We start from the raw sequence: 24,910 nt of genomic DNA, 5'->3' as shown, positions 1-24,910 counted from the left end.
GGAGAGAAGCTCTGCACGTGGACATATGTGGAGTCAGGTACAGTGGCCAAGCCTGTGATCCCAGCTACTCTGGAGACTGAGGCAGAAGGATTGCAAGTTCAAGACCAGGCTCAGCAACAGTGCAACCCTGTCTCAAAATAAAGAATAACTTTATAGAGAGAAGTGATGGGAGGGGAGGGGAGGGGAAGAGGGGATAGGAAGGGCAGCAGAACAGAATAGACATTATGATTGCTGTATATAGGTGACTGTATGACCAATGTGATTCTGCAATCTGAACAATCAGAAAAATGAGAAATTATACCCCAATTGATTCAAATGTATGAATTGCCAAGATCATTGTAATGTCATGTGTAGCTAATAAAAAATTTTAAAAAGAATAACTTTAAAAAGGGTTGGGGTGCAGCAGACCATCCCTAGGTTCCATATCTAGCACCACCAAAAAAAAAAAAAAGGTCCTGGAGCAGGAAAAATCCACTAATTTCATTTCAGTACACAAGTCCAATTTTCTGAAGCATTATTGACCAACCGAAAGTGCTGGCCTGAGGAGGAGCTGTGAGGATGGTGGTTGGGGATGATCCAGCCTCATTACTGTCCTCAGAAGGAGAAGAGACGAGGGTGCCTGTGGGGGCGGGGGGGTGGCTTGCTGAGAATGAGAACAGCTGGGCTGCTGCACCAAGCTAGCAGGATGCACTCCCTTGGCCAGGTGCTGCTCAGTGGCACTCCTGAGGTTGACGTCTTGGCTAGGTCACACTTTGGTTAGCAGCAAGGAAAATGCATCTCATGTCAAACAGTAAAGAACACATTTACACTACCAGTGATACTCATTTTTAAATACAGTTCCACATGGGCAAGAATTCAGTGGAAAGATGAGAAAGTCTCAGTAAATGGGCAAAACTGACGTGTTAGGTTATGGGATTTGAGCTTTATAGTCTATTCAGTGTTGCTGAAATAATTGTTAAGACATCTTAAGTGCACAGAAAGGACATCTAGTTTCTTCAGTATCCAGGAAGCTTGAGGACCACCTGCTAGCCAAGGTTCCTATTGATTTTAAATTGTTTGGGGCCATAGAGTTCCACTCTTTGCAAAAAGGTGCTGAAGGTTCCTAAGCATTTTTAAATGCAGCAATTCTCTGGATGTGGAGACTTAGAGGATCCTTGGGCATTTGGATACTCAAGGGAGGGTCACCATTGGATCAGGAGCAGGAACCTGGGCAACATTCAGAGCACATGTGCGCACCAGACAACCCAGCACTGCCGAATCCTTTCCCTTTGTGGAGGAGACTTATTGTCCGAGGGCATGTACTCAAGCTGCAATGCCCAGGGTGGAATCCTACCTCTTTCCCTGACTAACTGGTGCTCGTGGGCATCTGCTTGGCTTCTCTGTGCTTGAAGTGCAGACAGCCCCCCAGCAAGCTGGAGATGAGAGTAGCATGTACCTTGGATCATCAAGGTGAGTGTTTGAGAGTGAGTGTGAAGCTTAGAAGAGGGCCTCACATGTGCCAAGTTCTTTGTCACCATTACCATGATTGTTAATATATTCGCCCCATTGAATGTCACTTGTCACCTAATTTACATGTGCTTGTTGCTTCCTGGGTTCTCAGGTGCCTGAGAACCACCTGCTGACCAAGGTTCTTATTGATTCTAAATTTTGGGGGGCCATAGAGTTCCACTCATGCATGCTTTTCCCTTTTGCCTACATCAGAATTTACCTGTGAAAGTTACTGACAATTACTGAGATTATGGTTTAATTCCCGAGGATCAGTAACAGCTTTTAATATTGTATGCAAAATCGTTTTGTTGTTATAGAGGTCTTCTAGGGGGAAGACCCCAATCTTCAGATTCTCTGGTAAGTCTTTTTTACCCCCAAAAAATTCAGGAATAGGATCTGTTTTAATTTTCTGTTTCATTCTATAAATGAATCTTGTGTGTGTGTTGTAAAAAGTGTCAAAATCAAAGTGAAGTACCTTGCATCAACCCTAACAAAAAAATAAGTCACAAGGTTGTGAAGGAAGAGCTGTCACGCATGATTGCCTGGTAGTGACTTTGACAAGATGCTCAGAGAGCCACACGTGCACTCAGAGGCCACGAGGCTTCACACAGATGGCCCTTCACGGGGACACCTGCCCAGCGGCTGTACTCAGCCTCAGAGTGACGTCACCTTGCTGTTCATGGTTGTGGCTAGTCATCTTTCAAAGTACCTGATGTCCTTGTTTTTGCCTTTAAAAACTTCCCCTTGCTGCCATCTCCGTGAGTACATCTGCAGTTTACTGTGACACACATTTTCCTATTGCAGTGCTGCTCCCAAGCAACAGTTGACTTGGCTTCAGTGTCGCTGTGTGCTTCTCAGTTAGCAGTGGGGACTGACCATGGTTTGCCATTTTATAGCACAGGTGATGCTCAGATGGCTGAATGATAACATTGCAGAGACAAGCAGGTTGTGATCTCTCCCGGGAAGAACTAGGACGGTGGCTGGAATCAGAGTCTTGTAAAGGAGCACAGCTCCTCATAACTTGTGCTTTGTGATAAAGTGGGGAGAACATCAGTGGTGGCAGAGCCAGTCAGATCCAGGGCTGCTAGTTTCCCTATGCTGTTCACATGCAGTGTGCTCCTGTCCGCAGTTTTCATTACGGCTGTAGTTCTTCACAGGAATGTCAGAGTAGCCTTTTAAGTGGGCCTCAGGTTTTCTGATACCTGTAGCTGGTGTTCCTCAACTGTTCAAGGAGGATACTACTAATACCTGCTTCAGAGGGCTGTTGTGTGGACTGACATGATATGCAAGCCACACCTGGTAGTGCATCTGTGAGGGCTGTGGGTGGTTCTGCTGTCAGCACCTGACAGGTGTCTAGCTGAAATGTTGCTTATAACAGTGCATCATTTGCAAAATAATAAAAAGTGCACAATAGCAGAACAGTTGTACATGGCGTAACCATGGTGTGGCACGTCGTGTACCAGAAGTCTGATAGTGTCGGAAAGAGTCAGTGCTGCCACACACTGTGAAGAAAGCTCCAGCAGGGGCAGTGTGGGGTGAGCAAAGCTGCTCAAGTGAACGCCTCCTGAGACAGCAGACGGGGCCACCCAGACCGACCAGTGTGTGGAAAGTTTACCTTCCTGCTGAGAGAACTGGAGTTTGCTCTTCTTTCTTTCATTCTACTTTTAAATTTACTTTTCTATTCTTGACAAAGTCTCCTTGAGGAACATAAGCTAGTTTTAGAATCAGGAAAACAGCCCCCTCAGTGATATAATTTTTTTCCCCCTTCAGAAACTCATGTTTGCGAGTAATCTTGATGAGGACCTTGAGCAAGTCCACAGGAAACAAGGTCGCTTCCCTGTCCTAGCAGTGAAAGGTAAGGAAGGAAGCCGGCTCCCAGTCCACATGCCACAGCAGAGGCATGCAGTGTTAGGGGGCCTGGGGAGCAGGCGCAGTCTGCAGTTAGTGAGGGATGTTGCCAGAAGATGTGCAGGCAGACGGTGAGCATGGGAAGTGCAGGGGCGCAAGCCGGCTGTCCTCCGGTGAAGCACCTGCCTAGCCATGCAGGGCCTGGGCTCAGTCCCCCACCACATAAAAGAAGAGTGTCCCTGCTACAGCCAAGGTTGGGAAGCTCAGTGTGGTGGTGCTCCACAGATTAGTCTTTTTAGATTCAGAGGCATTCATGTGGAAATTGACAAAGTAATCAAAAATTTAAATGGCAATAAGAAGGGCCTAGAAAAACAAAAGAATTTCTGAAGAAGAAAAAAAGTTGATTCAAGACCAGCTTGAGCAACTTTGGGAGACCCTGTTTGAAAATGAAAGGAGGCTGCAGATGTAGCTCAGGGTGGAGTGCTGCCTCGCATGCATAGAGATCTGGTTCAAGACAGTCCTGCCAAAATGAGTGAGCAACAACAACAAAACCCCCAAGTATGAGGGCTGCACTACCTGATTTCACAGCTTTACCACAGAACTATGTTAGTAGTACTGTGTATTATTGGCATCAGCCTGGGTATGGATCAGTAAGACGCGAAGTCTAGAAATCAGTCTACACCTAGATTCTCCAGTTTTGAATAAAGTCTCCAAATAATTTGGTGTAGGAAAGAGTTTTCAATGAATGCTGCTGAAATAACTAAGTATTTGTGTGGGGGCAGAGAAAGACTCCCCTTACTTCAAGGTATACAGAAGGAATAACTTGGAATGCATCACAGACTTGAATATGAAAGCTGACAGTGAAGGTATCTAGGGAAAATACTTATGATAATAATGTAGGGGAAGATTTCTCAGCACCAAAAGCACAAGTTTTACATAAAAGAAAACTAAAAAAAAAAAAAAAAAAAAAAGAACAGCCAAGCACAGTGGCACACCATGTAATCCCAGCAACTCATGAAACTGGAGGAGGAGGATCACAAGTTCAAGGCCAGCCTGGGCAACTTAGCAAGGCCCTCTCTCAAAAATTTAAAAAAGGCTGGGGATGTAGTTCAGGTAGAGCTGGGTTCAATTGCTAGCATGCATGAAGCCCTGGGTTTTATCCCGAGAATGGAAATAACTTTAGCTCTTTAAAAAATATTGATTAGGCTGGGTGTGGTGGCACACACCAATCCTAGCTGCTGGGGAGGCTGAGGCAGGAGGACTGAGAGTTCAAAGCCAGCCTTAGCAACGTAGCAAGGTGCTTAGCAACTCAGTGAGAGCCTATCTCTAAATAAAAACATAAAAAAAGGTTGGGGAGGTAGTTCAGTGGTTAAGTACCCATGGGTTTAAGCCTTAGTACAAAAAATATATACAAATGCACTGGGTGTTGTGGCACATGCCTGTAATCTCAGCGACTCTGGAGGCAGGAGGATTGCACATTTGAAGCCAGCCTTACAACTTAGACCTTGTCTCAGAATAAAAAGGGCTGAGTGTGGCTCTGTGGTAAGGCACCCCTGGGTTTAATCTCCAGAACTGCAAAACCAACAAAAACCAGGCAAGACCTCCACTGCTGTGGAAGCAGGGGAAAGTGGAGATTAAGCAGGGGCCCATTGATGGGAGTCGTTTTTTTGGCACCCTGCTGGCCACCTTCGTCCTCAGTGTCTGGTGCTGCAAGCTCACTGGTGTTGGTGGCAGTGATCTTGGGAACAGGAAGTCTCCCACAGGCCAGTGGAGAGCTGGAGTCAGAACGTCTCCACTTGGAAATGACTGCTCTGAAGAGTTAGTAAGTGCTAACTTACTAACTGTCAGTAAGAGTAAGTAAGAGTCAGAAAAAAATCTAATAGTGAATTTTTTCTAACATAATGCAAATAATTGGATGCTGAATAAAAATTAATATACAAAGCTGAATAAAATAAAATAAAATAAAATTGAAAATAACCCAGAAGTTCAGGGAATTGGAAGGATACACCCAATATCAAACAAAAATCTTGAGCTCATCAGTGTCAGCACTGATTTCTCCAACCAGAGTAAGGTCCACAAGGTCCTGGCCCCCAAGTCAGGCCTGCCCTCTCACAGGGACTATCCCTGTCTTCAGGTCAGAGGGACTGCTGTTCCCTTTGAGGCTCACAGACCACTTCCTAACTGAATTCCCGGGTCTGAGGTCTAGCACCATGATAATTGCAAATTCCTTCCACTGGTCTGACCACGGTTTCAAGGGTGTCCTCATCGTTTATGCAGAACACGGGGCTGAGAATCCCTTCCGGGACTAGACACCCAGCCTCCGGGAAGGGTCTGCACACCTGGCCCCAGATCCCATTGCACTACAAGTGGTATGCTATAGGAACAGTCCTGTGGCATTTTCTTTCACTGCCCACATCTCGGTTTGCCGCCTCCAAACTCCTGGGCCCCCCAGTACCACTATTACCTTGCGGGACTCTGTTAAGGGGCGGGGGGTGGCTGGGGGAAAAAAACCCACGTCACAGCAATCCTAAGGTTTAAAGCCCTCTAGACAAGATGAGCCCCTCTGTCACAGACCACAGTGCACAGACCCCAGCCTGCAGAGCCACGTGAGGAGACACAGGGAACTGCGCCGGCGCCCGCCCAAGGCTTTCAGGTGACTCCCTTGAGAGACCCAGGTCAGGTCCCCTCCCAGAACCCGCTGCACCGTGACTGACAGATACGGCTCCGCCCCCCGCCCCGCCCTTCCTCTCTGAAGAACGCCGATTGGCTGGACCCCACGTCCGCAGCGCGGATTGGCAGCTGTATGACAGTCGGCACCCGTCGACTCGGGTGGGGCTCAGACGCCCGCGGCTGGAGCTCAGAGCTTGGCGGCAGCGGCGGCTGCGGCTGTGCGTGGGCGCCTCTCTCCCTCAGCGGCCTCGCCCCACAGCACCCGGCCTGCAGGGCGTCCCCCCAGGAGCCCCAAATGGCCCCGCAGTCCCAGAAATCCCGGGGCTCTCCCCAGCAGACCGCGGGTCCCAAGTCAGGGAAGGGGCAGCCCGAGCCTGGCGCCGAGCCTGTCCGCCCGAGACCGAGCAGCCGCCTCGCCGGCATCCCGGCTCGCCGTGAGGGGCCCAGACCCGCGGCCCGGCCGAGACCCTCAGCCGGAGGAACCCCCAGCTCCCGGGCGCGGACTGCCTCAGCCTCAGGGTCCCCTCCCCCGCCCGAGCGGCCACCGTCTCCTCCGCCCAAGGGACCCCCAGCTCCAGGGCGCGGACTGCCTCAGCCTCAGGGTCCCCTGTCTCCTCCACCGAGGGTCTCCTATACCCGGATCCTGAGGAGACCCAAATCGCCCCTTGTCTCCCACCCAACGGAACTCAGACTCCACAGTGCCTATTACCTCAGCCTGAGGGGTCCCCTGTCTCCTCCACTGGAGAAGCCCCAGTCTCCACAGGGCGAGCTGCCTCAGCCTGAGGGTCCCCTATCTTCTGGCCGAGGGACCCTGAATGTACCCCACCTGAGAAGCCCTGGTCTTCCTAGTGCAGATTGCCTCCGCCTGAGGGGTCCTTTGTTTTCTCCACCTGAGGGACCCCAAATCTACCCCACCATGAAACCCCAGTTCCCTCAGTCAGAGGGCACCTGAGTGTCCTGGACCTGAGAGCCCCATTACTGACCCCCAAGGTTTACAGGCTCTGCTCCCTCAAGCTGGGGTTCCCCGTGGAGAGCTCAACTCCTGGGAGCCTCCCCTTGGCTGTCATCCCGTGGGGCTTGTGGATCAGACCGGGACCCAGGTGTGGTGGTCAAGGCCTGGCCTCTGCAGGCACCTGGGCCTCCTTGCTCAGAGGGCCAGGACAGAAGAAACAGCCTGGCTGCCTGTGGATCCGCACCCCAGATCCTCTCCTCTTAAAACCTCCTCCCTGCTCTACGCACACCAGCTGGTAGAGAGTACAACTCTCAGCTCCTTCTTCTTCCACAGAAGGCTGAGCCCGCCCAGAGGGCATTGTGCAGCACCATGAGTGCCACTGACTGGTCCCCAGATGAGAGCACCAAAGGAGACTTAGGGAGGCCTGAGAGGAAGCCCAAGGTAGAATATGGGAGGCAAAGCAAAACTCCAGAAAGGGTCTGTGGGAGGGCCTTGGGATGCACACCTGGTGGCCCTTCCAGTGAAAGCAGAAATGGGATGTGAGGATGACTCCTGGCATACAGGAAGGAGGGGGAGGCACATACCAGCAACTGCTCCATGAAAACTAGGAGGATAACCAGTGCCTCTTCTGTTAAAGAGGCATCTGCAGCAGGGGAAACTCTTTACCCTGCTTCACAGAGACCACCCAGAGGTCCCAGTCTATTCCCTGCATGCACAGTGAAAGAAAAGGCCAAGATCTTGTTCTGATGTGTGCTATCACCTCACAAGAAATCTCTTTTTTCTCCAGGTTAAAGATGCTTTTAAAGACGTTTCCATTTACTTCTCCAAGGAAGAATGGGCAGAGATGGGAGAGTGGGAGAAAATTCGCTATAGGAATGTGAAAAGGAACTATAATATGCTGATATCTATAGGTAATAAGAGGGCCTAGGAAACAAAATACAGATCTCTAGTCCTTGTCTTATGCTGGCTCTCTTAGGGGCTAGAGCTGCCTACAGTTCCCTTCTGTTTGGAGACAATCTGGAAGGAGACTGTTTTTTGTGTCAGTGCAGGCCTAAGTAAGTGCAGCATTGGCCATGCAGCAATCCCACCTTGACTCTCCCAGACTGCCTACCCTTTCTGGAACTTTCTATTGTCATTGACCTTTTTCCTCCTCCCAGCACTTCCATTTTAGGAGAAGGATTTTTGCTTCTTTCCAGGTTTCAGAGCCCCTCGACCAGCTTTCATGTGTCACCAAAGGCAAACCATCAAATTGCAGATGGATGACACTGAGGATTCTGATGAAGAATGGACACCTAGACAACAAGGTGAGAGGCCAGGAAGCTTTAGAGCTTGCCTTCTGAAACCATACCAGGTTTAGTCTCAGAAGTTAATAAGACACTAGTAGTTCCTCAAAAACAAGTGTCAGCAAAGGAGTAAGATGCAAGACTATATACACTAAGAAGACATTCCCATAAAATTTTTAAATGTGTGAAAAAAACTGTATATAATATGTGTGTGTACATGTACACACAATAAGTGGGAAATATAATAAAATGTGAGTATTATGTATTTCATATATGAATATGAAAATCAAGTCCAGAAAAATTAATGTCATAAAGAGGAAGTTCTGGAAGGTGGCTTGGTTGTTTTTTTTTTTTTATTCTCATTTTTAAATTTTGAAATAGAAGTAAAAAGATCTGAAGAAGCTTCAGAATATGGAAGAATACTGAGACCAGACTGAATCATGAAGGATGAATAGGGTCTGCAGTATCATTCTCCATACTTACATGTTTTGAATTTATCATTCTTTTTGAAAACAATTTTTGTTATACTTGTTAATCAAAAGACAATTTAAAACAGCTTAATTAAACTTCAAGCCTCCCCTAAAGTTTATTAACACGAATCTAATAGTTTGGTTATTGGATTAAATGTCTTAGAAGAGAAAATTATTAATATATTAGGGAAAATACATATTTTCTTATGCATATTTAATCACACCACATGATCCTTAAGCCCTTGTCTTAAATCTTGGAGAGGGTTGGAGGGAGCTATTTAATTTTCCTGATCTTTCTCTCATGTCAGTGCTCAGAGCCAGCATCCGATAAATAAAATGACGTACAATCATTAAAAAATAGAAAGAAGCTGGTTTCCTCTTCCACTACTTGGACAGGAAATTTTAAAAGAAGATACAAGGGGCTGGGGTTGTGGCTCAGTGGTAGCGCACTTGCCTGACATGTGTGAGGCACTGGCTTCAATTCTCAGCACCATATATAAATAAATGAATAAAAGAAAGGTTCCTCAACAACTAGAGAATACATATTTTAAAAAAAAGAAGAAGATACAATATGCCTAAACTGGATAAAGCAATTTGGATTATGTCTATGATTTCTCATCTATGGATTTTAGGTGCCTTAGGCTCTTAAAAATAGTGTAAGACATTTAAAGGACCAATGTTTACTTGTCTGTAAAGGTATTAAGATGAAAATACAGTCTTCATGGAGAACGTATCCCCATGGTTTATCATACCTCTATCCCTCTATCTGGATCCAGGTAAAATCTCCAACCTAATAAATTCATCATTTTTATACATGGTGGCAAGAAACCATACAACATAAAATCACCATTCTGTCAATTTTTAAGTGTACAACATTGTTAGTTATATACATGTGGTATGTGATTGAAATTGTCTACAGCCATTAATCAACAACACCCTGTTTCCTCTTCCCCCTAAACTCTGACAAGCAAAATTCTACTTGTGTTTCTGTGAATCTGATTGCTTTAGGTACTTCATATAAGTGGAATCACGAAGCATTTATCTTTTGGAAACTGACATATTCTACTTAGCAAATGTCGTCCAGGTTCATGGATTTTCCCTTTTTTTTTTTTTTCCAATGGCTTTATAGTTTCAGGTTGTATACTTAGTTCTTTAATTCATTTTGAGCTAATTTTTCTTTTAATTGTCCCTATCCATGGGGAATTGTTTCCAGGAACCCCTCCTGTCTACCAGTAAAATCAAAACATGAGGATACTGAAGAATCAAATGCTGTAGTATTTGCATGTAACCTATATAATCCTCCCAATCACTTTAAATCATCTCTAGATGACTTATAATACCTAATGAAATGTAAATGCAATGCAAATACTTGTTGTATTGCTTAGGGAATAAGGAAAAGAAAAATCATCTGTACATTTTTAGTATAGATGCATTTTTTTTCTACTGAGGATTGAACCCAGGGCACTTAACCACTGAGCTACATCCACAGTCATTTTTGTTTTTTGTTTTGAGATAGTGTGTTGCTATCTCTTAGATATTCAGCCCTTGCAAAGTTGCTGAAGCTGGCTTTGAACCTGCAATCCTCCTGTCTCAGCCTCTGGGATTATAGGCATGGGCCACCACACCCAGCTTTTTTCAAATATTTTTATTTATGATTTGTTGATTTCAAGGATGTGGAATCCACAAATATGAAGGTACAACTGTATATTTTTAAGACAAAGGCCATTCTTCATTCCTTTGTGTGTGGATATCAGGTTTTCCCAACCTAATTCTTGAAGAGATTATTTGTCCTATTGTGGAGTCTTGGCACCTTTGTGAAACATTAATTTAGCCATATGTGCAGAAAGTCTTTTTAACCTGTCTATTTTATTCCCTTGGTCTATATCTCTTTCTTTATGTCACTATCACACTGTTTTGAATGATGTAGCTTTGTAATTGTTCTTCTTTTTCAAGATTGTTTTGGTTATTCTAGGGTCCCTTGAGATTCTGTATTTATTTTTTCAAATTTCTGCAAAAAATGGCATTAGTATTTTTATAGGATGACATTGGATCTGTAGACCATTTGGATAGTATGGAAATTAATAATGTTCAATCTTCTAAATCCATTTGTTTGTGTCTTTAATTTCTTTCATTAAAAGGTCGTAGTTTTTAGTCTTTAAGACTTTTGCACCCTTGGCAAAGTATGTCCTAAATACTTTGTGGGGGTTTTTTATGCTTTGTTAGAAGAGTAGAAGTAGTGAGAGGGGGAATTCATGCCTTTTTCTGACCTTAGAGGACAGGCTTCTATTATTTTATCACTGAATACATTTGATGTGAGTTTCTCCTAGGTTTTAGTCAATTTTTTCACCACTGTCACAAAAAAGACCTGACAAGAACAATGTAGAGGAGGAAAAGTTTATTTGATGCTCATGGTTTCAGAGGTCTCAGTGTAGAGATGGCCAAATCCATGCTCTGCCCTGAGGTGAAGCAGAGCATTATGGCAGAAAGGTGTGCACGGCGACCAGAAAGAAGAGAGAGAGAAAGAGAGACAGAGACAGAGAGAGAGAGCTCTGCTTACCAGGGACAAAATATAAACCTCAAAGGCACACTTCTAGTGACCCACCTCCTCCAGCCACACCCTATCTGCCTAGTCACCTCACATTAATTCTATCAGTGGATTGATGTGTGACTCGATCGTTTCACCTCTAAACCTTCTTGCATTGTTTCACACATGAGCTTTTGGGGAAACACCTCATCTAAATCATGACATCCTACATGACCTTTTCATGTGGAGGTAATTTCCTTTGATTCCTGGTTTGTTTTGCATTTTTGTCGTAAAAGTCCAAATATTCTTTAAAATACCAGATATATATGAACATAGAATAAATCAGAGATGAAGTTTGTCTATTTTTTAAAGACATTCTAAGAACCAGGCATGGTGGTACACACCTGTAATCACATTGGCTCAAGAGGCTAAGGCAGGAGGATCACAAATTCAAAGCCAGTCTCAGCAACTTAGTGAGACCCTAAGCAACTTAGCAAAACCCTGTCTCAAAATAAAAAATAAAATGGGCTGGGGATGTGGCTCAGTGGTTAAGCACCTCTAGGTTCAATCCCTGGGGCTAAAAAAAGATATTAAAAAATTGATGATATCAGGGAATGGTGGCATGTGCCTGTAATCCCAGCATCTCAGGAGGCTGAGGCAAGAGGATAATGAGTTCAAAACAAGCCTCAGCAAAAGTGAGGCACTAAGCAACTCAGTGAGACCCTGTCTCTAAATAAAATACAAAATAGGGCTGGGGATGTGGCCCAGCTCTTGAATTGCCCCAAGTTCAGTCCCTGGTACCAAAAAATAAAAGTTGATGATGTTCCTAACAGAAGGAAAGACTTGAGTGATACTTTAGATACTGTTTATATATCACCTTTATGTCATCCTTGGTATTGATATTGATTAATGTAGCATTTTTCTGCTCCTAATCAGAATCTCCAGAGTTTGGAAACATTTTCCAAAAAAAAAAACCACTGATTTCTCATTGCCTTTTAGTTAAACCTCCTTGGGTGGCCTCCAGAGTAGAACAGAGTAAACCCCAGAAGGTGAGTGTCTTCTAAGTTCTGTTAGCCAGAAAATCTTCCTCATAGATGCAAACACAGGTAAGAGAAAAAAAACACAAAGCACCCTTCCCAATCACATGACAGTGTTTGTCATCACCATCATTTTAAAAGATAATAAGAATAGTAACAGTAATTGCTGACACTTGTTTTGTTTTCACTGTGTTGCAGACTATATTTTAAGCATTTCATGTGAATAAACCACTAGAACCTCCCAACATCCTATGAGGTGGTAATAAAAACCACATCCACTTCATAGATAAGAAGTACAGGAACATGTGACCACATGCCTGAGACCCCAAGCTGATCCAAACTCTTTCTCAAAATGATTTTAAAGCTCACCAGAACTTTGATAGCATTGTAAATTTTGTGCTCTCTTGGTTCTCTCTTCACCTCTTTTCTCTGACTAATTTTTCCAACCTCAGCTCTCTGCTAGGCCTAGCGAGAAATGTGCTAAGTCTCTCTGAAGGAGAGTATGTAGGGAGTTCATACTGGAGAAGCCCAGATGGAAAAGGAGACCCATCTTGTAAGAAGCAGCTCCCAGCCCTGAGAACATTCAGGGTTGGTGTTTGAGAATGGACAAATGAGAAAATGACTGGGGACTCCACTGGTCACACACTATTCAGTAGAAAAGTATTTCTTGGAACTGATTTCAGATGCTTGCTCTGTGGGTGAGAGCTGGTACCTTCCCCTGGGCTTTTGTTAGATGACTCACATGTTGTCTGAAAGCATTTGTTCAACTTGCTGCCTTTATACATGAGCTCTGGGAGAGAATGGTCTGCACCTGGCTTTCCTTAGAAATCCCAGACCCTTTTATGTTATCTGAATAATTCAAACTTTACAAATTAAACTAAAAGTGACAGGGCTAATGAATGCTGAAGACAATACCCTTGAGCTACATTTCAACTGTAGATGTGGTTGAGGGGGCAAAATTGACATAGACTTGTGGAAGAAATGACCACCCACATTAATACTACTTTCAATAGTACACAGAACACTTTGGTGAACACTTACATTTCATGTTCACTATCATATTAATAACTAGCATTTTGCTAATTTATGGCTCAGAAAACTGAAGAACATTGGTGAATAGTGCACCCTTACTCAAGCAAAACTGGTGCAGGAACCAGTTAATCAATCACAAAGCCAAACACTCCTTCCAAGATATGGCAGTTTGCTACCTTCAGCATTTCTCTCTCAGTTTTCCAGAACCATTTCTGCCAACATTTCTTCATTATCTTCCCAGCCTTACCACTATTACTCAATTTTCTGAGTGTGCTCTGCCCCTCAGCTTTTTCTACACTTCCCCTCCCATTGCAGATGATACCCTCTTTTTCTCTACAAGTGTTAGCCCTTCATTCACAGACTATAGTGATTATCTAGCTAGTCTTCCAGGTATTCTCCCTTCCTCTGTCTCAAGTGCATGGATCTCAAGGAAAACTGAAGAGAAAGAGCCTTGGGACATGGGACAAGTCCAGGATCACAGACTACTTAGGCTCTTCCTTTCACCTCAGTATTCAGACCCCTCAGGAAGTCCCAAGGGTTACTGAAGCATTAACCAAAATCATACATAAGAAAATATGTCATAAGATCTTAAGAACTAAAGAAATGTGTATTGTATTTTCATATGCGACTCTCATTGAAGGGAATGCCTGAGGTGCTGTTAAGTAATGAATCTAGTTTGAAAGAATTGTCAGGAACAGCAAATTTACTGAACACAAGTGGCTCAGAACAAGTCCAGAAACCAGTGTCGCCTCTCAGAGAAGCAAGTACCTCTAGACAGCACTCTAGACGAAAATTAGGTAAGAGAAAATAATATGGGGACTTTAGTCTTTCCAGCTCCTCTAGAAAGGTTGGTGAGATGGTCTAGATATGTGAGGCAGACCTTGGAGAGGCCTGAACTTGGAGAGGCTGACTAGGCTGAGGGACTGGACATTGGGTTCATATTGATCGGCATGTACAAACATTGACTCTGAAGCCACATGTGTGGTTTATTGTCCACATAGAAACACTGGGACCTTGCTTTGATCTTATAAACTTGGTGAGATTCTAAATGCTAATCTGTAAAATGAGGATAAGGATACATAGTTCATATGTTGTTTGAAAGCATTGAGTAAAATTGCTGATACACACCAGGGGTCCAGTAGATCTACCTGTGGGACCATACTTCCTTAATGTTGTGTTTCTGCCTTTGTGCAATGCCTTACATGCCATGTGCCCTCTACCAATATTTTGTGAATGAATGAATATGTTGAATGAACCCTTTTATAGGTATAAAGTTTGGGCAAGTAGAAATTAAATATGAAAATGAGGACAGCTAGACATTAAAATTGCCTTAGGCACCTGTAGTCAGTGTGAATGTGGAACCGTAGTTTCTCTGAACCAGTAGTTAAGCAGGGGCAGAGTGTGTGGAAGGAAAGATGATGATTTGATGGTAGGAGATATCCCATTTTCTGGAGAAATAGGGACAAACCCTCCAGATTCCCAGCTTCACTCACCTTCTGTTCTCCAACTTAGAACTCAGGACAAAGGAGGTTGAAGTGAAGATGTACAGCCTGCGAGAAAGGAAGGGCCATGCATACAAAGAAGTCAGCGAGCCCCAGGATGATGACTACCTCTGTAAGTGACCCCTTGGCCCACTCATGCAGAAGCTGCTGTGTTCTGGTGCAATAATCTGTCCTGCCATTCAGCCCTCACATCTCTCCCTTCCTCTACTGACCCACAGTGCAGGACTGAGTGGAAATAGCATGGTGCTGTACTCTTTCTAAAACTCTTTATATACAGGAATGTGTGCATACCTCTCCTAACACCTGCCACTCTCACTTCAGATTGTGATAAGTGCCAGAACTTCTTCATCGACAGCTGTCCTGCTCATGGGCCCCCTACATTCGTAAAGGACAGTGTGGTCAACAAGGACCATTCCAATCACTCGACCCTCAGTCTGCCCCTCGGGCTGAGAATTGGACCATCAAGCATCCCAGAGGCTGGGCTAGGTGTGTGGAATGAGGCAACTGATCTGCCACTGGGTCTGCACTTTGGCCCCTACAGGGGCCAGATCACAGAGGATGAAGAGGCAGCCAATAGCGGGTACTCCTGGCTGGTGAGAGTGCCTCCCTTCCCTGTTTTCTAGCTGTGGTGTGATGTGTAAGGACATGGACAGGGCAACATGGTTAGCTCTGTGGGCTCGAGGATCTTTGCATGCACGTGGAACCCCTTCAAAATTAGAGGGTAAGTGGGAGCAAAGCAGTGTAGAAACAGATTGGTGCCTCCACCCTGTGGTGCCTCTGCTCTGCCGGGAAAGTCATCATAGTATGTGGATGATGGCTAGGGACGTACTGTGTGGTCCCAAGGCGTGGCTGAATCTGCGCAGCCTCAAAGAGCATCCATGAAAGCAGAGTGACATGATTGTGCTGGTTATCACCTCTCAGAGCTTTAACTTGTTTTCCTGAAACCCAGATCACCAAGGGGAGGAACTGCTATGAGTACGTGGATGGAAAGGATGAATCTCAGGCCAACTGGATGAGGTAAGGCCGGGAGGTCCCTGGGCTCTGGGGAGGGATATTCCTGTCCTTCTCCTCAGGCCCCCTCAGTGGTTCTCAGGCGTCTCTTCCTCATTTTTCTTGCACATCACTCTTCACATCATGAACATTGGGACAAGAGAAATAAAATATAAATACCATAATTTACTTTTTATCAAAAACGCAAATCTCCGTGCTAGACAAAATTGGGACACTGAGATGAAGCTCGAGCAGCCTAAATTCCTTTGAGAAACCGGATTAATACTTTTTTCAAAAGTTATTAATCACTTAGTGTGTTCCAGTTCAAAGAGCAGACTTTGTTATTTGAACAGATCATACAACCCATGTCCATGTGCGGGACTATGGCAGACAAACATGAGGCATTTTATTATAGGAACATTTAACTGTACTTTTCCTGGGATTTTTTGTTTTATTATTGTTTTTGTTTCATTTTGAAAAGTACACAGTTCCAGGGCAACCTAAAAGGGACCTTAAATCTGTAAGCAAGAAATCTTGATAGCCTCAGCCATTAACACTGGGTCTGAGCCTGAGGAGAAGAAAGCCTTAGCGGGCCGAGGGTCCCCATGCTGTGTGCCCTTTACCATGAGGGCTCTTGTTTTACCAGGGGATAGAGCACATGGATAGGGTGTTATCAGTAAGATAAAGAGACCCCTGAGTTTCTATGGGAACCTGGGTGAGGCAGGTGAATGGTACCTGAGCAGGCAGTAGAGAGCCCTCTCCAGAGAAGATGACTCAGGCGTAATCTAGAATCAGAGCACATGGCCAGCACCAAGTTCTGTGGTGTATGGCAGAAAGTCATGAGCATTCAGAGAACCTGCGGGTCATTGTGTAGTATGGCCTTCAAGGTGGAGGGACATCTGGAACTGGGCTTAGGTGAAGGGAAAGACTTCTAGGCCAGGTGAGCACTGTGAGCATATGACCTTGTGAAAGAGACTTGGGCAGAAAAGGTTCCTGAGGAAGTGGGTGGGGTGGCATCATCAGAGCACAGAAGCAGTGACCACCAGGTGAAGGGACAGACACAGACCTGACAGGGAGGGGAACTGACCACCTGGTATTTCCTTCCCTTTGCCTGTCTCAATGCCAGGTATGTGAACTGTGCCCGGGATGACGAGGAGCAGAACCTGGTAGCCTTTCAGTACCACAGACAGATCTTCTACCGAACCTGCCGGGTCATCAGGCCAGGCTGTGAGCTGCTGGTGTGGTACGGGGACGAGTACGGCCAGGAGCTGGGCATCAAGTGGGGCAGCAAGTGGAAGAAAGAGCTCTCAGCAGGGAGAGGTGGGCCACTATGATTCCTTAAAACAAAGGAAAGAAATCATTCTCCCTGAGAATTTTCATGTTTTAGCTCTCAAGTAGAGTGATAGGCTATCTAAAGCCAGTAAGAATTTCAAACAGGTACTTCAGAAATTAAAGATTAATGTCATAAGCCTTTGACTCTTAGGAACCATCTTTTTATTTTAAAATATTATTTTTAATGTGTAAGTACTTTAAGTACTTGACATATAAGACCAGATTGTGCTTAGAGACTAAAGCAAATTCTCAAGTCCCTGCATGCTCTCTCACTGAGCCAGTGTCTCCTGGCCTTTTCATATGTTTCCCTTAACTTCCTTTAAATCTCTAAATAATGTGCATGTGTTGTTACTCATTCATTATGTCAGCTAGTGAACCTGCTCTGTGCCGGGAACTAAACCGTGCAAATTGAACAGACAGTGAGAATGACTGCTCTCGGGCAGCTGGCACACGGATTAGAGAAACACATGTTCTCATGCAGGCTTGTACATGACACATCTGAAGAAAACTGACCTACAGAAAGCACTTGGGAATCCATGTGAGGGAAGGGTAACGTAGCAGATATGGTCAGGGAAGGTTCTCCCAGGAGATAAAATTTGAGAGGTGCAAATAGCTGTGGGTAAAGGACTCCAGGCAGAAGGAGCAGCTCCTGCAAGTGCCCTGAGGCAGGAAAGGTTTGGTATTTGGTGACTGGCTGAGACCACTCAGGTAAAGGAAGCAGAGAACAAAGACACATGAAGGCCTGGAAATGTGAGGGCCTATGACTTGTGCCAAGACCCTGGAGATGGTGACAATTGCAGTTTGGGTTCTCTGTTCTAAGAGGATGCTGTGGCTAACTCATGACTGCAGTGTGTGATCCCTTCAGATGCTACTTCAGCCTTCAGGTGAGAGGGTAGGAGGTTGGGAGAAGGTGGGAGTCAGAGAGGGAAGACCACTGATTAGGATCGATTTTGAAACAGAAATTCCTGTTGTATTTGTAATGGGTTAAGACAATTAAATAGGTCAAAAAATGAATGCTTGCTGTGAGGCTTGGGGAAGGGCATATTTTCACTTCATGATTTGTGGAGCATGGAGAGAGAAGCAGTTCATGGCTGTTGCGCAGCAGAAGCCACAGCCCCTTAGTTAGTGGGTTCTGGGCCACATTCTCTTGTCCAGCAGGAACCCTGCTCCTCATTGAGAGACAGGCATATAACAGTCCTCAACTACATCTTTCTTTTTGATTGGCGGACTGAAATTCAGACTGACTGATACACCTCTATATGGCCTCCCACAGTTGCAGATCCCCAGGATGAGAGGATCCTAGCTAATAAACAGATCCTTTTCCTCTCTAGGAAAAGTCACTGAAGAAAGTTCTACCTAATTCATCAAGTGTTATTTCTCAATAGAATGAAATAGTTGCAGACAGAATATCAGGAAATGTGTTCAGGAATCTATATGCAAGGGTGTGGGGTGTGGCAGAGGATGGCTGGGCAAGACGGACACGTCTTACAAGAGAGTCATGGCATGTGGGGCGTGGTCACTGCAGCTCCATCAGAGGCAGAGAAGCTGCCTCTGATGCTACTGGAAGGTCCCTAGTCTGGCTGACATGGAGAAAAGGCCCTTGACCTGGGCTTTTTGGATTTCTGAGCATATAAAATAAAATAAAAATGTACTAGAAAAATACACTGTGGGGGGAAATAGCTTGTGTTCTTAGCACATAAAGACTGAGTAGTGATGCAGGCCTTGCCACACAGCAAAGAAGATGCGCAGACAGCTTGTCTACATCTGTCCTGACCAATAACTTCCTCTTTCAGCAGAACCAAAGCCAGAGATCCATCCTTGTCCCTCATGCTCTCTGGCCTTCTCCAGTCAGAAATTCCTCAGTCAGCACGTGGATCGCAGTCACCCCTCTCAGATCTTCCCAGGAACATCTGTGAGAAAAAAACTCATACCAGGGGACTCTTCTCCAAGAGATCAGCTTCAGGAACAGCAACATCCTGATCCAAACGGCTGGAATGACAAAGCCAGAGGTCAAGAAGTCCAAGGAAGTTTGAAACCCACACATAAAGGGACAAGGCAGAGGGGAATTTCTAGCCCACCCAAAGGACAAATGGGGAGATCTGAGGAGAGTGAGAGAATGATGGAGGATGACCTCAAAGCAGACCAGGAAATGAATCCAGAGGACACAGACAAAATATTGGTGGGGGTAGAAATGTCAAGAATTGTAAGAGTCAAAAATGGAGGGTGTGGGCAAGGCTTTACACAGAAGTCAGACCTCATCCGGCACCAGAGGACACACACAGGGGAGAAGCCCTATGTGTGCAGGGAATGTGGGCGAGGCTTTACACGGAAGTCAGTCCTCATCCAGCACCAGAGGACACACACAGGGGAGAAGCCTTATGTGTGCAAGGTGTGTGGGCGAGGCTTTACACAGAAGTCAGACCTCATCCAGCACCAGAGGACACACACAGGGGAGAAGCCCTATGTGTGCAGGGAATGTGGGCGAGGCTTTACACAGAAGTCAGTCCTCATCCAGCACCAGAGGACACACACAGGGGAGAAGCCCTATGTGTGCAGGGTGTGTGGGCAAGGCTTTACACGGAAGTCAAACCTCATCCGGCACCAGAGGACACACACAGGGGAGAAGCCCTATGTGTGCAGGGTGTGTGGGCAAGGCTTTACACAGAAGTCAGTCCTCATCCAGCACCAGAGGACACACACAGGGGAGAAGCCCTTTGTTTTCAAGAAGGATAAGTAAGTAATTAACAATAAAACCACATTTCAACAGCCACAAGAAGACAGAGGTAGCCAGTACACATCTACACACCCCAGCTCTGAGGGTCCTCAGAGGAAGTCTACTGACACCACACATTCCCTGAGGGTGTAAATAGCTGATTAAACCAATTCTTCACTTTCTTGGCAAGACATGAAATAGAAAATCAGTGAAAAGTTCCTCAAGTTTCTGGGGATGTTCACTCATGTTTTTTTCCATGCTGACCCCCTCCATGTTCCTTTGGCCTCCCCGTTCTAATAAATTTTTTCTCCACACAAATGAGAAGCTGAAGCCATGTACTTTATTCCCACCTTGTCAATGAAAACAGAAGAGTCCAGAAGGGCCTTAGGGAACCCTTATTTCCAGCTCAAAAGGGTGGGGTTACTCTGGTTAAATTACTGGAGAATCATTAGCAGGGTTCAGGGAGAGAAATATGGGATTTGAGGCAGAGTTGGGTAAGAGATGGGTCCTGGTCTCCTGGGCAATGAGGCTTCTTCTTCCCCTCTTTGCTGCTATACTCCTTGCTCCAGGTTTGGCTTCTCCTGGATCCTCTCCTGGTTTCTTCCAACCTCTGGAGCCTTCAAGGTGAAAGCCAGATGGGTGTGTGTATATGTAATGCACACTGTGGGTAATTGTGTTTGTGTGTGCGTGGGAGGTGCATGTCTATTCAACATACCATCCATGGAAGGATGCACCCTCTTTCTCCAATGAAATCAAGATCCTCCCCCTCCTACAGGGAAAAAAATGTAAAAAGAAAAAATTTTTTAAAAAGTGTTATGTAAGTAAATAAAGTGATTGCATATTTCTTATAAAAACCCACACATTCTTTTGAGACCCAGCCAAGCCCAGGGAAGATAGAGGGGCCACTCCTGCAGCTGGGGGTCCTTTCTTCCCTGTCATTGCACCCCTTCTTGTGCTGCCAGAGGGGACTGGAATCAGGCCTCCCCTTCCTCCCAGCAGAAGCAGGACTATAATGTGCTGAGATTTCCCTCAGAAGTAAGCAGTAGTGTGTGAGAAGGGGGCAATGCCCATTGCATGGGGTATAGACTTTGCTGGGGGTCTCAGATCTGATGCTTGTTCCTGAAGAGACAACAGAGCTCTCAGACTGAAATGTCCCCAGGGGATGGTCACAAAGTTTGGGAGTTGGGTGCTCAAGATCAAGTCAGTCCTCAGTCCCTGGGTCCCCTGACCTGACCTGACCTGGCTCCCTTGTGAACTTCCAGCTCAGCCCTCCAGATGCCCCACCTATGTTCTTTGGTCCCTTCCTCAGATCAAAGTCAGTATTGTGTTAGTCAGCTCCCCGTCACTATAAAAAAAATGCCTAAAATGATCAACTTTTTAAAAAAAATTTTTAGTTGCTGATAGACATTTATTTATATGTGGTGCTGAGAATTGAACCCAGTGCCTCACACATGCTAGGCAAGCACTCTACCACTGAGCCACAACCTCAATCCCTAAAATGGTCAACTTTTAATGAGAAAAACACTCTGGCTCACAGTTTTAGAGGGTTCAGTTCATGATCAGCTGGCCCATTGCTTTGGCATAGCACATCAAGGCAGAAGGAGGTGATGGGCCAAAACTGTTCACCTCGTGGCTGGAAAGTGGAAGAGAAAGAAGAAGAGACTGGGATCTCATAATCTACCCCCAGGGCATGCCTCCACCTAAAAGCCTCCCATTAGCACCACCACTTCCCAAATACATTATGCTGGGGACCAAGTCTTCAGAATATTGGCCTTCAGGGGATGCTTCAGATCCAAACTATACCACTATTTCTCCACGATTTCTCTTCATCTCCATATTGGGGTAGTCTTTTGAATGTGGATGTGGTTAGCAAGATGGATTGGGAGAAACAAATGGCATCTTTAGTTCAGACTCAGGCAGTGTATTAGCCTAGGGCTGAGTAACAAAGTACTACAAACCGTGTATTTTAAAACAGAAATTCATTGACCCACTGTTCTGGAGGTGAGGTCCTGAAATCAAGGTGTCAACAGAGCCATACTCCCCTTGGACCTAGAGAGGGTACTTCCATGCCTCTTCCAACCTCTGGTAAGTTTTGCCGGTCATCCTTGTGCTCCTTGGCTTGCACTGGTTCTTGATAAAGGTGGAAAGGAAGCCTGATGTCAGGACCCCGCTCAGGCACAGAGACCATGCAGTGAGGTTCTGCAGGCAGGAGAGACACTGAGTACATCTGAGTACAGCAGAACCTGCCGGTTCATCTCTCTCCAGCTTTAACAGAGTCTGAATATGCAGGATCAATAAGGAACCATGCAGAGGAGTCCCGTGGAAGTGGTCCTGTGGTGCAGTTCCTGTGCCTCACCCAGACCACATCAGGGTTTCTGTGACGCAATACAAAACAGATACCTGCGCTTTGTCCCTCGTTCCTGGCCTGTAGCTCCTGAAATGTGTGCCATGTCCCTGGCGTGCTAATGAAACAATGGTTGTAGGTGGTTTCTGGACAGCTTCAGGACACGGCTGGTCACCAGGAGATCAGGCAGTGATTCCAGGGTTGGGGACCCTGGACAGGGAAAGGGGCTGGAGGCTTAGTTCAGTCACTAGCAGTCAGTGATTTATCAACCATGACCACGTAATGGAACCTCACAAACCCTCTGAACAACAGGCATAAGGGAGCTTTGGGCCGGCACAGGAAGGGGCTGAAGGACCACACCCTGAGGGCCTGGACACGCCCATTGCCCACACCTACCTCACATGAGCATCTGTTGCATTTTGTCATTCCTGATTTATTCCCTCATAATAATTCAGGGCAAGTCCAGCACTCCCCTGAATTCTGTGAACCATTCCAGTGAGCGTGGAACCGACGTGGGCTATGGAATCCTGGGTTTGCAGCCATGTCAGATGATATGCAGGTGACAGAAGGACCCACCTACAGGGTCTGCATAAATTTCCAGAGTTGAGTTTCAGGATGCCCAATTGGTGTCTAGAGAGTCCTGAGACTGGTTAGGGAGGGAAAAATAACTGAATTTCATGCTTAACAAGTAAGGGAAGCATAGCTGTGTCATCTTTAAAGGAAGCTGGGGCAGTAAGTAAGACACATGCCCCTGAGTGTCCCCTTGTCCAGCCTAGGTGAGACAGCAGTGAGCGCTGCCGGGGTGGAAGGTCCAGGTATGTCTCATCTTGAAGGACCCTGGCTCCTTGGGGCACACTGGGAACCAGGTCCAGGTGCTGGTATCTGCAGAAATCTACTTTCCTGCATGGACTCCAGGGCAGCAGCTCCTTGGGAGGCTGGTCAGACAAGCCACCAGGCAAGCCCACGCTCAGGATGTCGCTGCTCCTTCAACCTATGTATAAACCCCTCTCTTAGCAGGGACGGGGCAGGACTGAGGGCCCTGTGGAAAGGACACGCATCACTCATCCATCCAGCTGCCGCTGGACCAAGTTCTATGTGGGAGACGGGGTGCTGCTAGGCCAAGCACCATGTGGGGCAGAGGTGTCATCTCTGATCTGTCCCCACTGAACCCTGCTCAGAGCAGGCTCTGGTGACTTTAAGCTTTACTGGTAAACCATGTCTCCCATGCTGTCTCCAACAACCTATCCCAGTGTCCTGGCACAACTGGGCTGTGTACCAAGACAGCAGTACTGTGATCTGCGGGGCACTCTTCGTCTGATGGCCGTTCATGCTTCCTTTAACAGAGGCACATTCTGATGATGAGACCTACTGAAACCAAGCTTCAGATATATTTCATCCCAAATTACTTCGACATGCCTCTCTTGAGAAAAAGGACTTTTCTCTACCCTATCTAAAAATAGGAGACCATTAGGCAGCACCTCAGATTCTGATAAGGCAAACAAAACCAAACTTTGTAAATAGTAGGTTTAGGTTTCTAATCAGAAAAACCCAGCTCACTTCTGCTAGGGCCTGGCCACTCTGACCAATCAAGTATTTCTTTGTCTTTCTTTTTTTCCCATTTTTTAAAATGATCAATTACTTCTACATGACACATCGTACACAAATGGAGTATAAATTCTCATTCTTCTGGTTGTACATGATGTAGAATCACACCAGTCATGTAGTCATATATGCACATAGGTAATAATGTCCGATTAATTCTACTGTCCTTCCTACCCTTCCCTCTCACTCCCCTTCTGAAAATACCTGGTGAAAGTTCTCCCTTCACCCCTATTCAGAGTCCTGCAGCCCTTGTGGTCCAGAGTAGCCATATTCATGAATCTACTCAAATAAATTTTAATGTACCTAAGTTCAGTCTTTTTTTTTTTTTTTTGGTACTGGGGATTGAACTCAGGGGCATTCAACCACTGAGCCACATCCCCAACCCTAATTTGTATTTTATTTAGAGACAGGGTCTCAATGAGTTGCTTAGCTCCTCACCCTTGCTGAGGCTGGCTTTGAACTCGTGATCCTCCTGTCTCAGCCTCCTCAGCCACTGGGATTACTCTTGGCTAAGTTCATCTTTTTTTTTTTTTTAATTGTCAGTGGTCCTTTATTTTATTTATTTTTACGTGGTGCTGAGAATCGAACCCAGTGCCTCACGCATGCTAGGCAAGCACTCTACCACTGAGCCACAACCCCAGCCCCTAAGTTCATCTTTTAACACAGCAGAAATTGGAAAAACAATGGCCCATAGGCTAAAATACAGCCACTGTTTCTCTGCAGCTCCCAGCTGAAGTGGCACCCCCTTTCTCCACAGAAAAGTTTTAACTGGGCCTCTCCAGAAATCTTCACCATGGCTGATGTTTTTCTTCTTTTTTTTTATTGGTAGTTCAAAACATTACAAAGCTCTTGACATATCATATTTCATACATTAGATTCAAGTTGGTTATGAACTCCCAATTTTACCCCAAATACAGATTGCAGAATCACATCGGTTACACATCCACATTTTTACATAATGCCCTATTAGTAACTGTTGTATTCTGCTACCTTTCCTATCCTCAACTATCCCCCCTCCCTCCCCTCCCATCTTCTCTCTCTACCCCATCCACTGTAATTCATTTCTCTCCTTGTTTATTTTCCCATTCCCCTCCCAACCTCTTATATGTAATTTTGTATAACA

The 24,910-nt window shown here is 45.6% G+C and overlaps 2 protein-coding genes and 1 long non-coding RNA gene across 4 annotated transcripts in view; 2 read left to right on the top strand and 1 right to left on the bottom strand.

Annotated features, from left to right (window-relative positions):
* The first annotated feature begins 13,867 nt into the window (after positions 1–13,867).
* On the top strand, positions 13,868–17,183 carry LOC107138448 (histone-lysine N-methyltransferase PRDM9-like). The gene is given in 7 exon segments (XM_015481050.2): positions 13,868–14,101; positions 14,817–14,918; positions 15,128–15,399; positions 15,756–15,823; positions 16,923–17,120; positions 17,122–17,139; positions 17,141–17,183. Coding segments are annotated over 7 exon segments (876 nt in total). The 5' UTR covers positions 13,868–13,926.
* A 2,034-nt stretch (positions 17,184–19,217) lies between these two features.
* On the top strand, positions 19,218–20,148 carry LOC125618138 (histone-lysine N-methyltransferase PRDM9-like). Its single transcript, XM_048808005.1, has one exon. The coding sequence runs from the start codon at positions 19,218–19,220 to the stop codon at positions 19,863–19,865; it is 648 nt and encodes a 215-aa protein (XP_048663962.1). The 3' UTR covers positions 19,866–20,148.
* A 14-nt stretch (positions 20,149–20,162) lies between these two features.
* LOC125618330 overlaps positions 20,163–24,910 on the bottom strand; it is a 43,082-nt gene continuing 38,334 nt past the window's right edge. For both annotated transcript variants that reach the window (XR_007349627.1, XR_007349626.1), the window contains one exon: positions 20,163–20,610. This is a non-coding gene — a long non-coding RNA (uncharacterized LOC125618330). The remainder of the gene's footprint in view (positions 20,611–24,910) is intronic.

This window comes from Marmota marmota, unplaced genomic scaffold (assembly GCF_001458135.2).
Source record: "Marmota marmota marmota unplaced genomic scaffold, marMar, whole genome shotgun sequence".
Classification (NCBI taxonomy): Eukaryota; Metazoa; Chordata; class Mammalia; order Rodentia; family Sciuridae; genus Marmota; species Marmota marmota.
This window is presented reverse-complemented; position numbering and strand designations above follow the sequence as displayed.

Coding starts and splice junctions, on each gene's coding strand:
- LOC125618138 (XM_048808005.1), top strand. CDS start 19,218: ATGGGGAGATCTGAGGAGAGTGAGAGAATGATGGAGGATGACCTCAAA.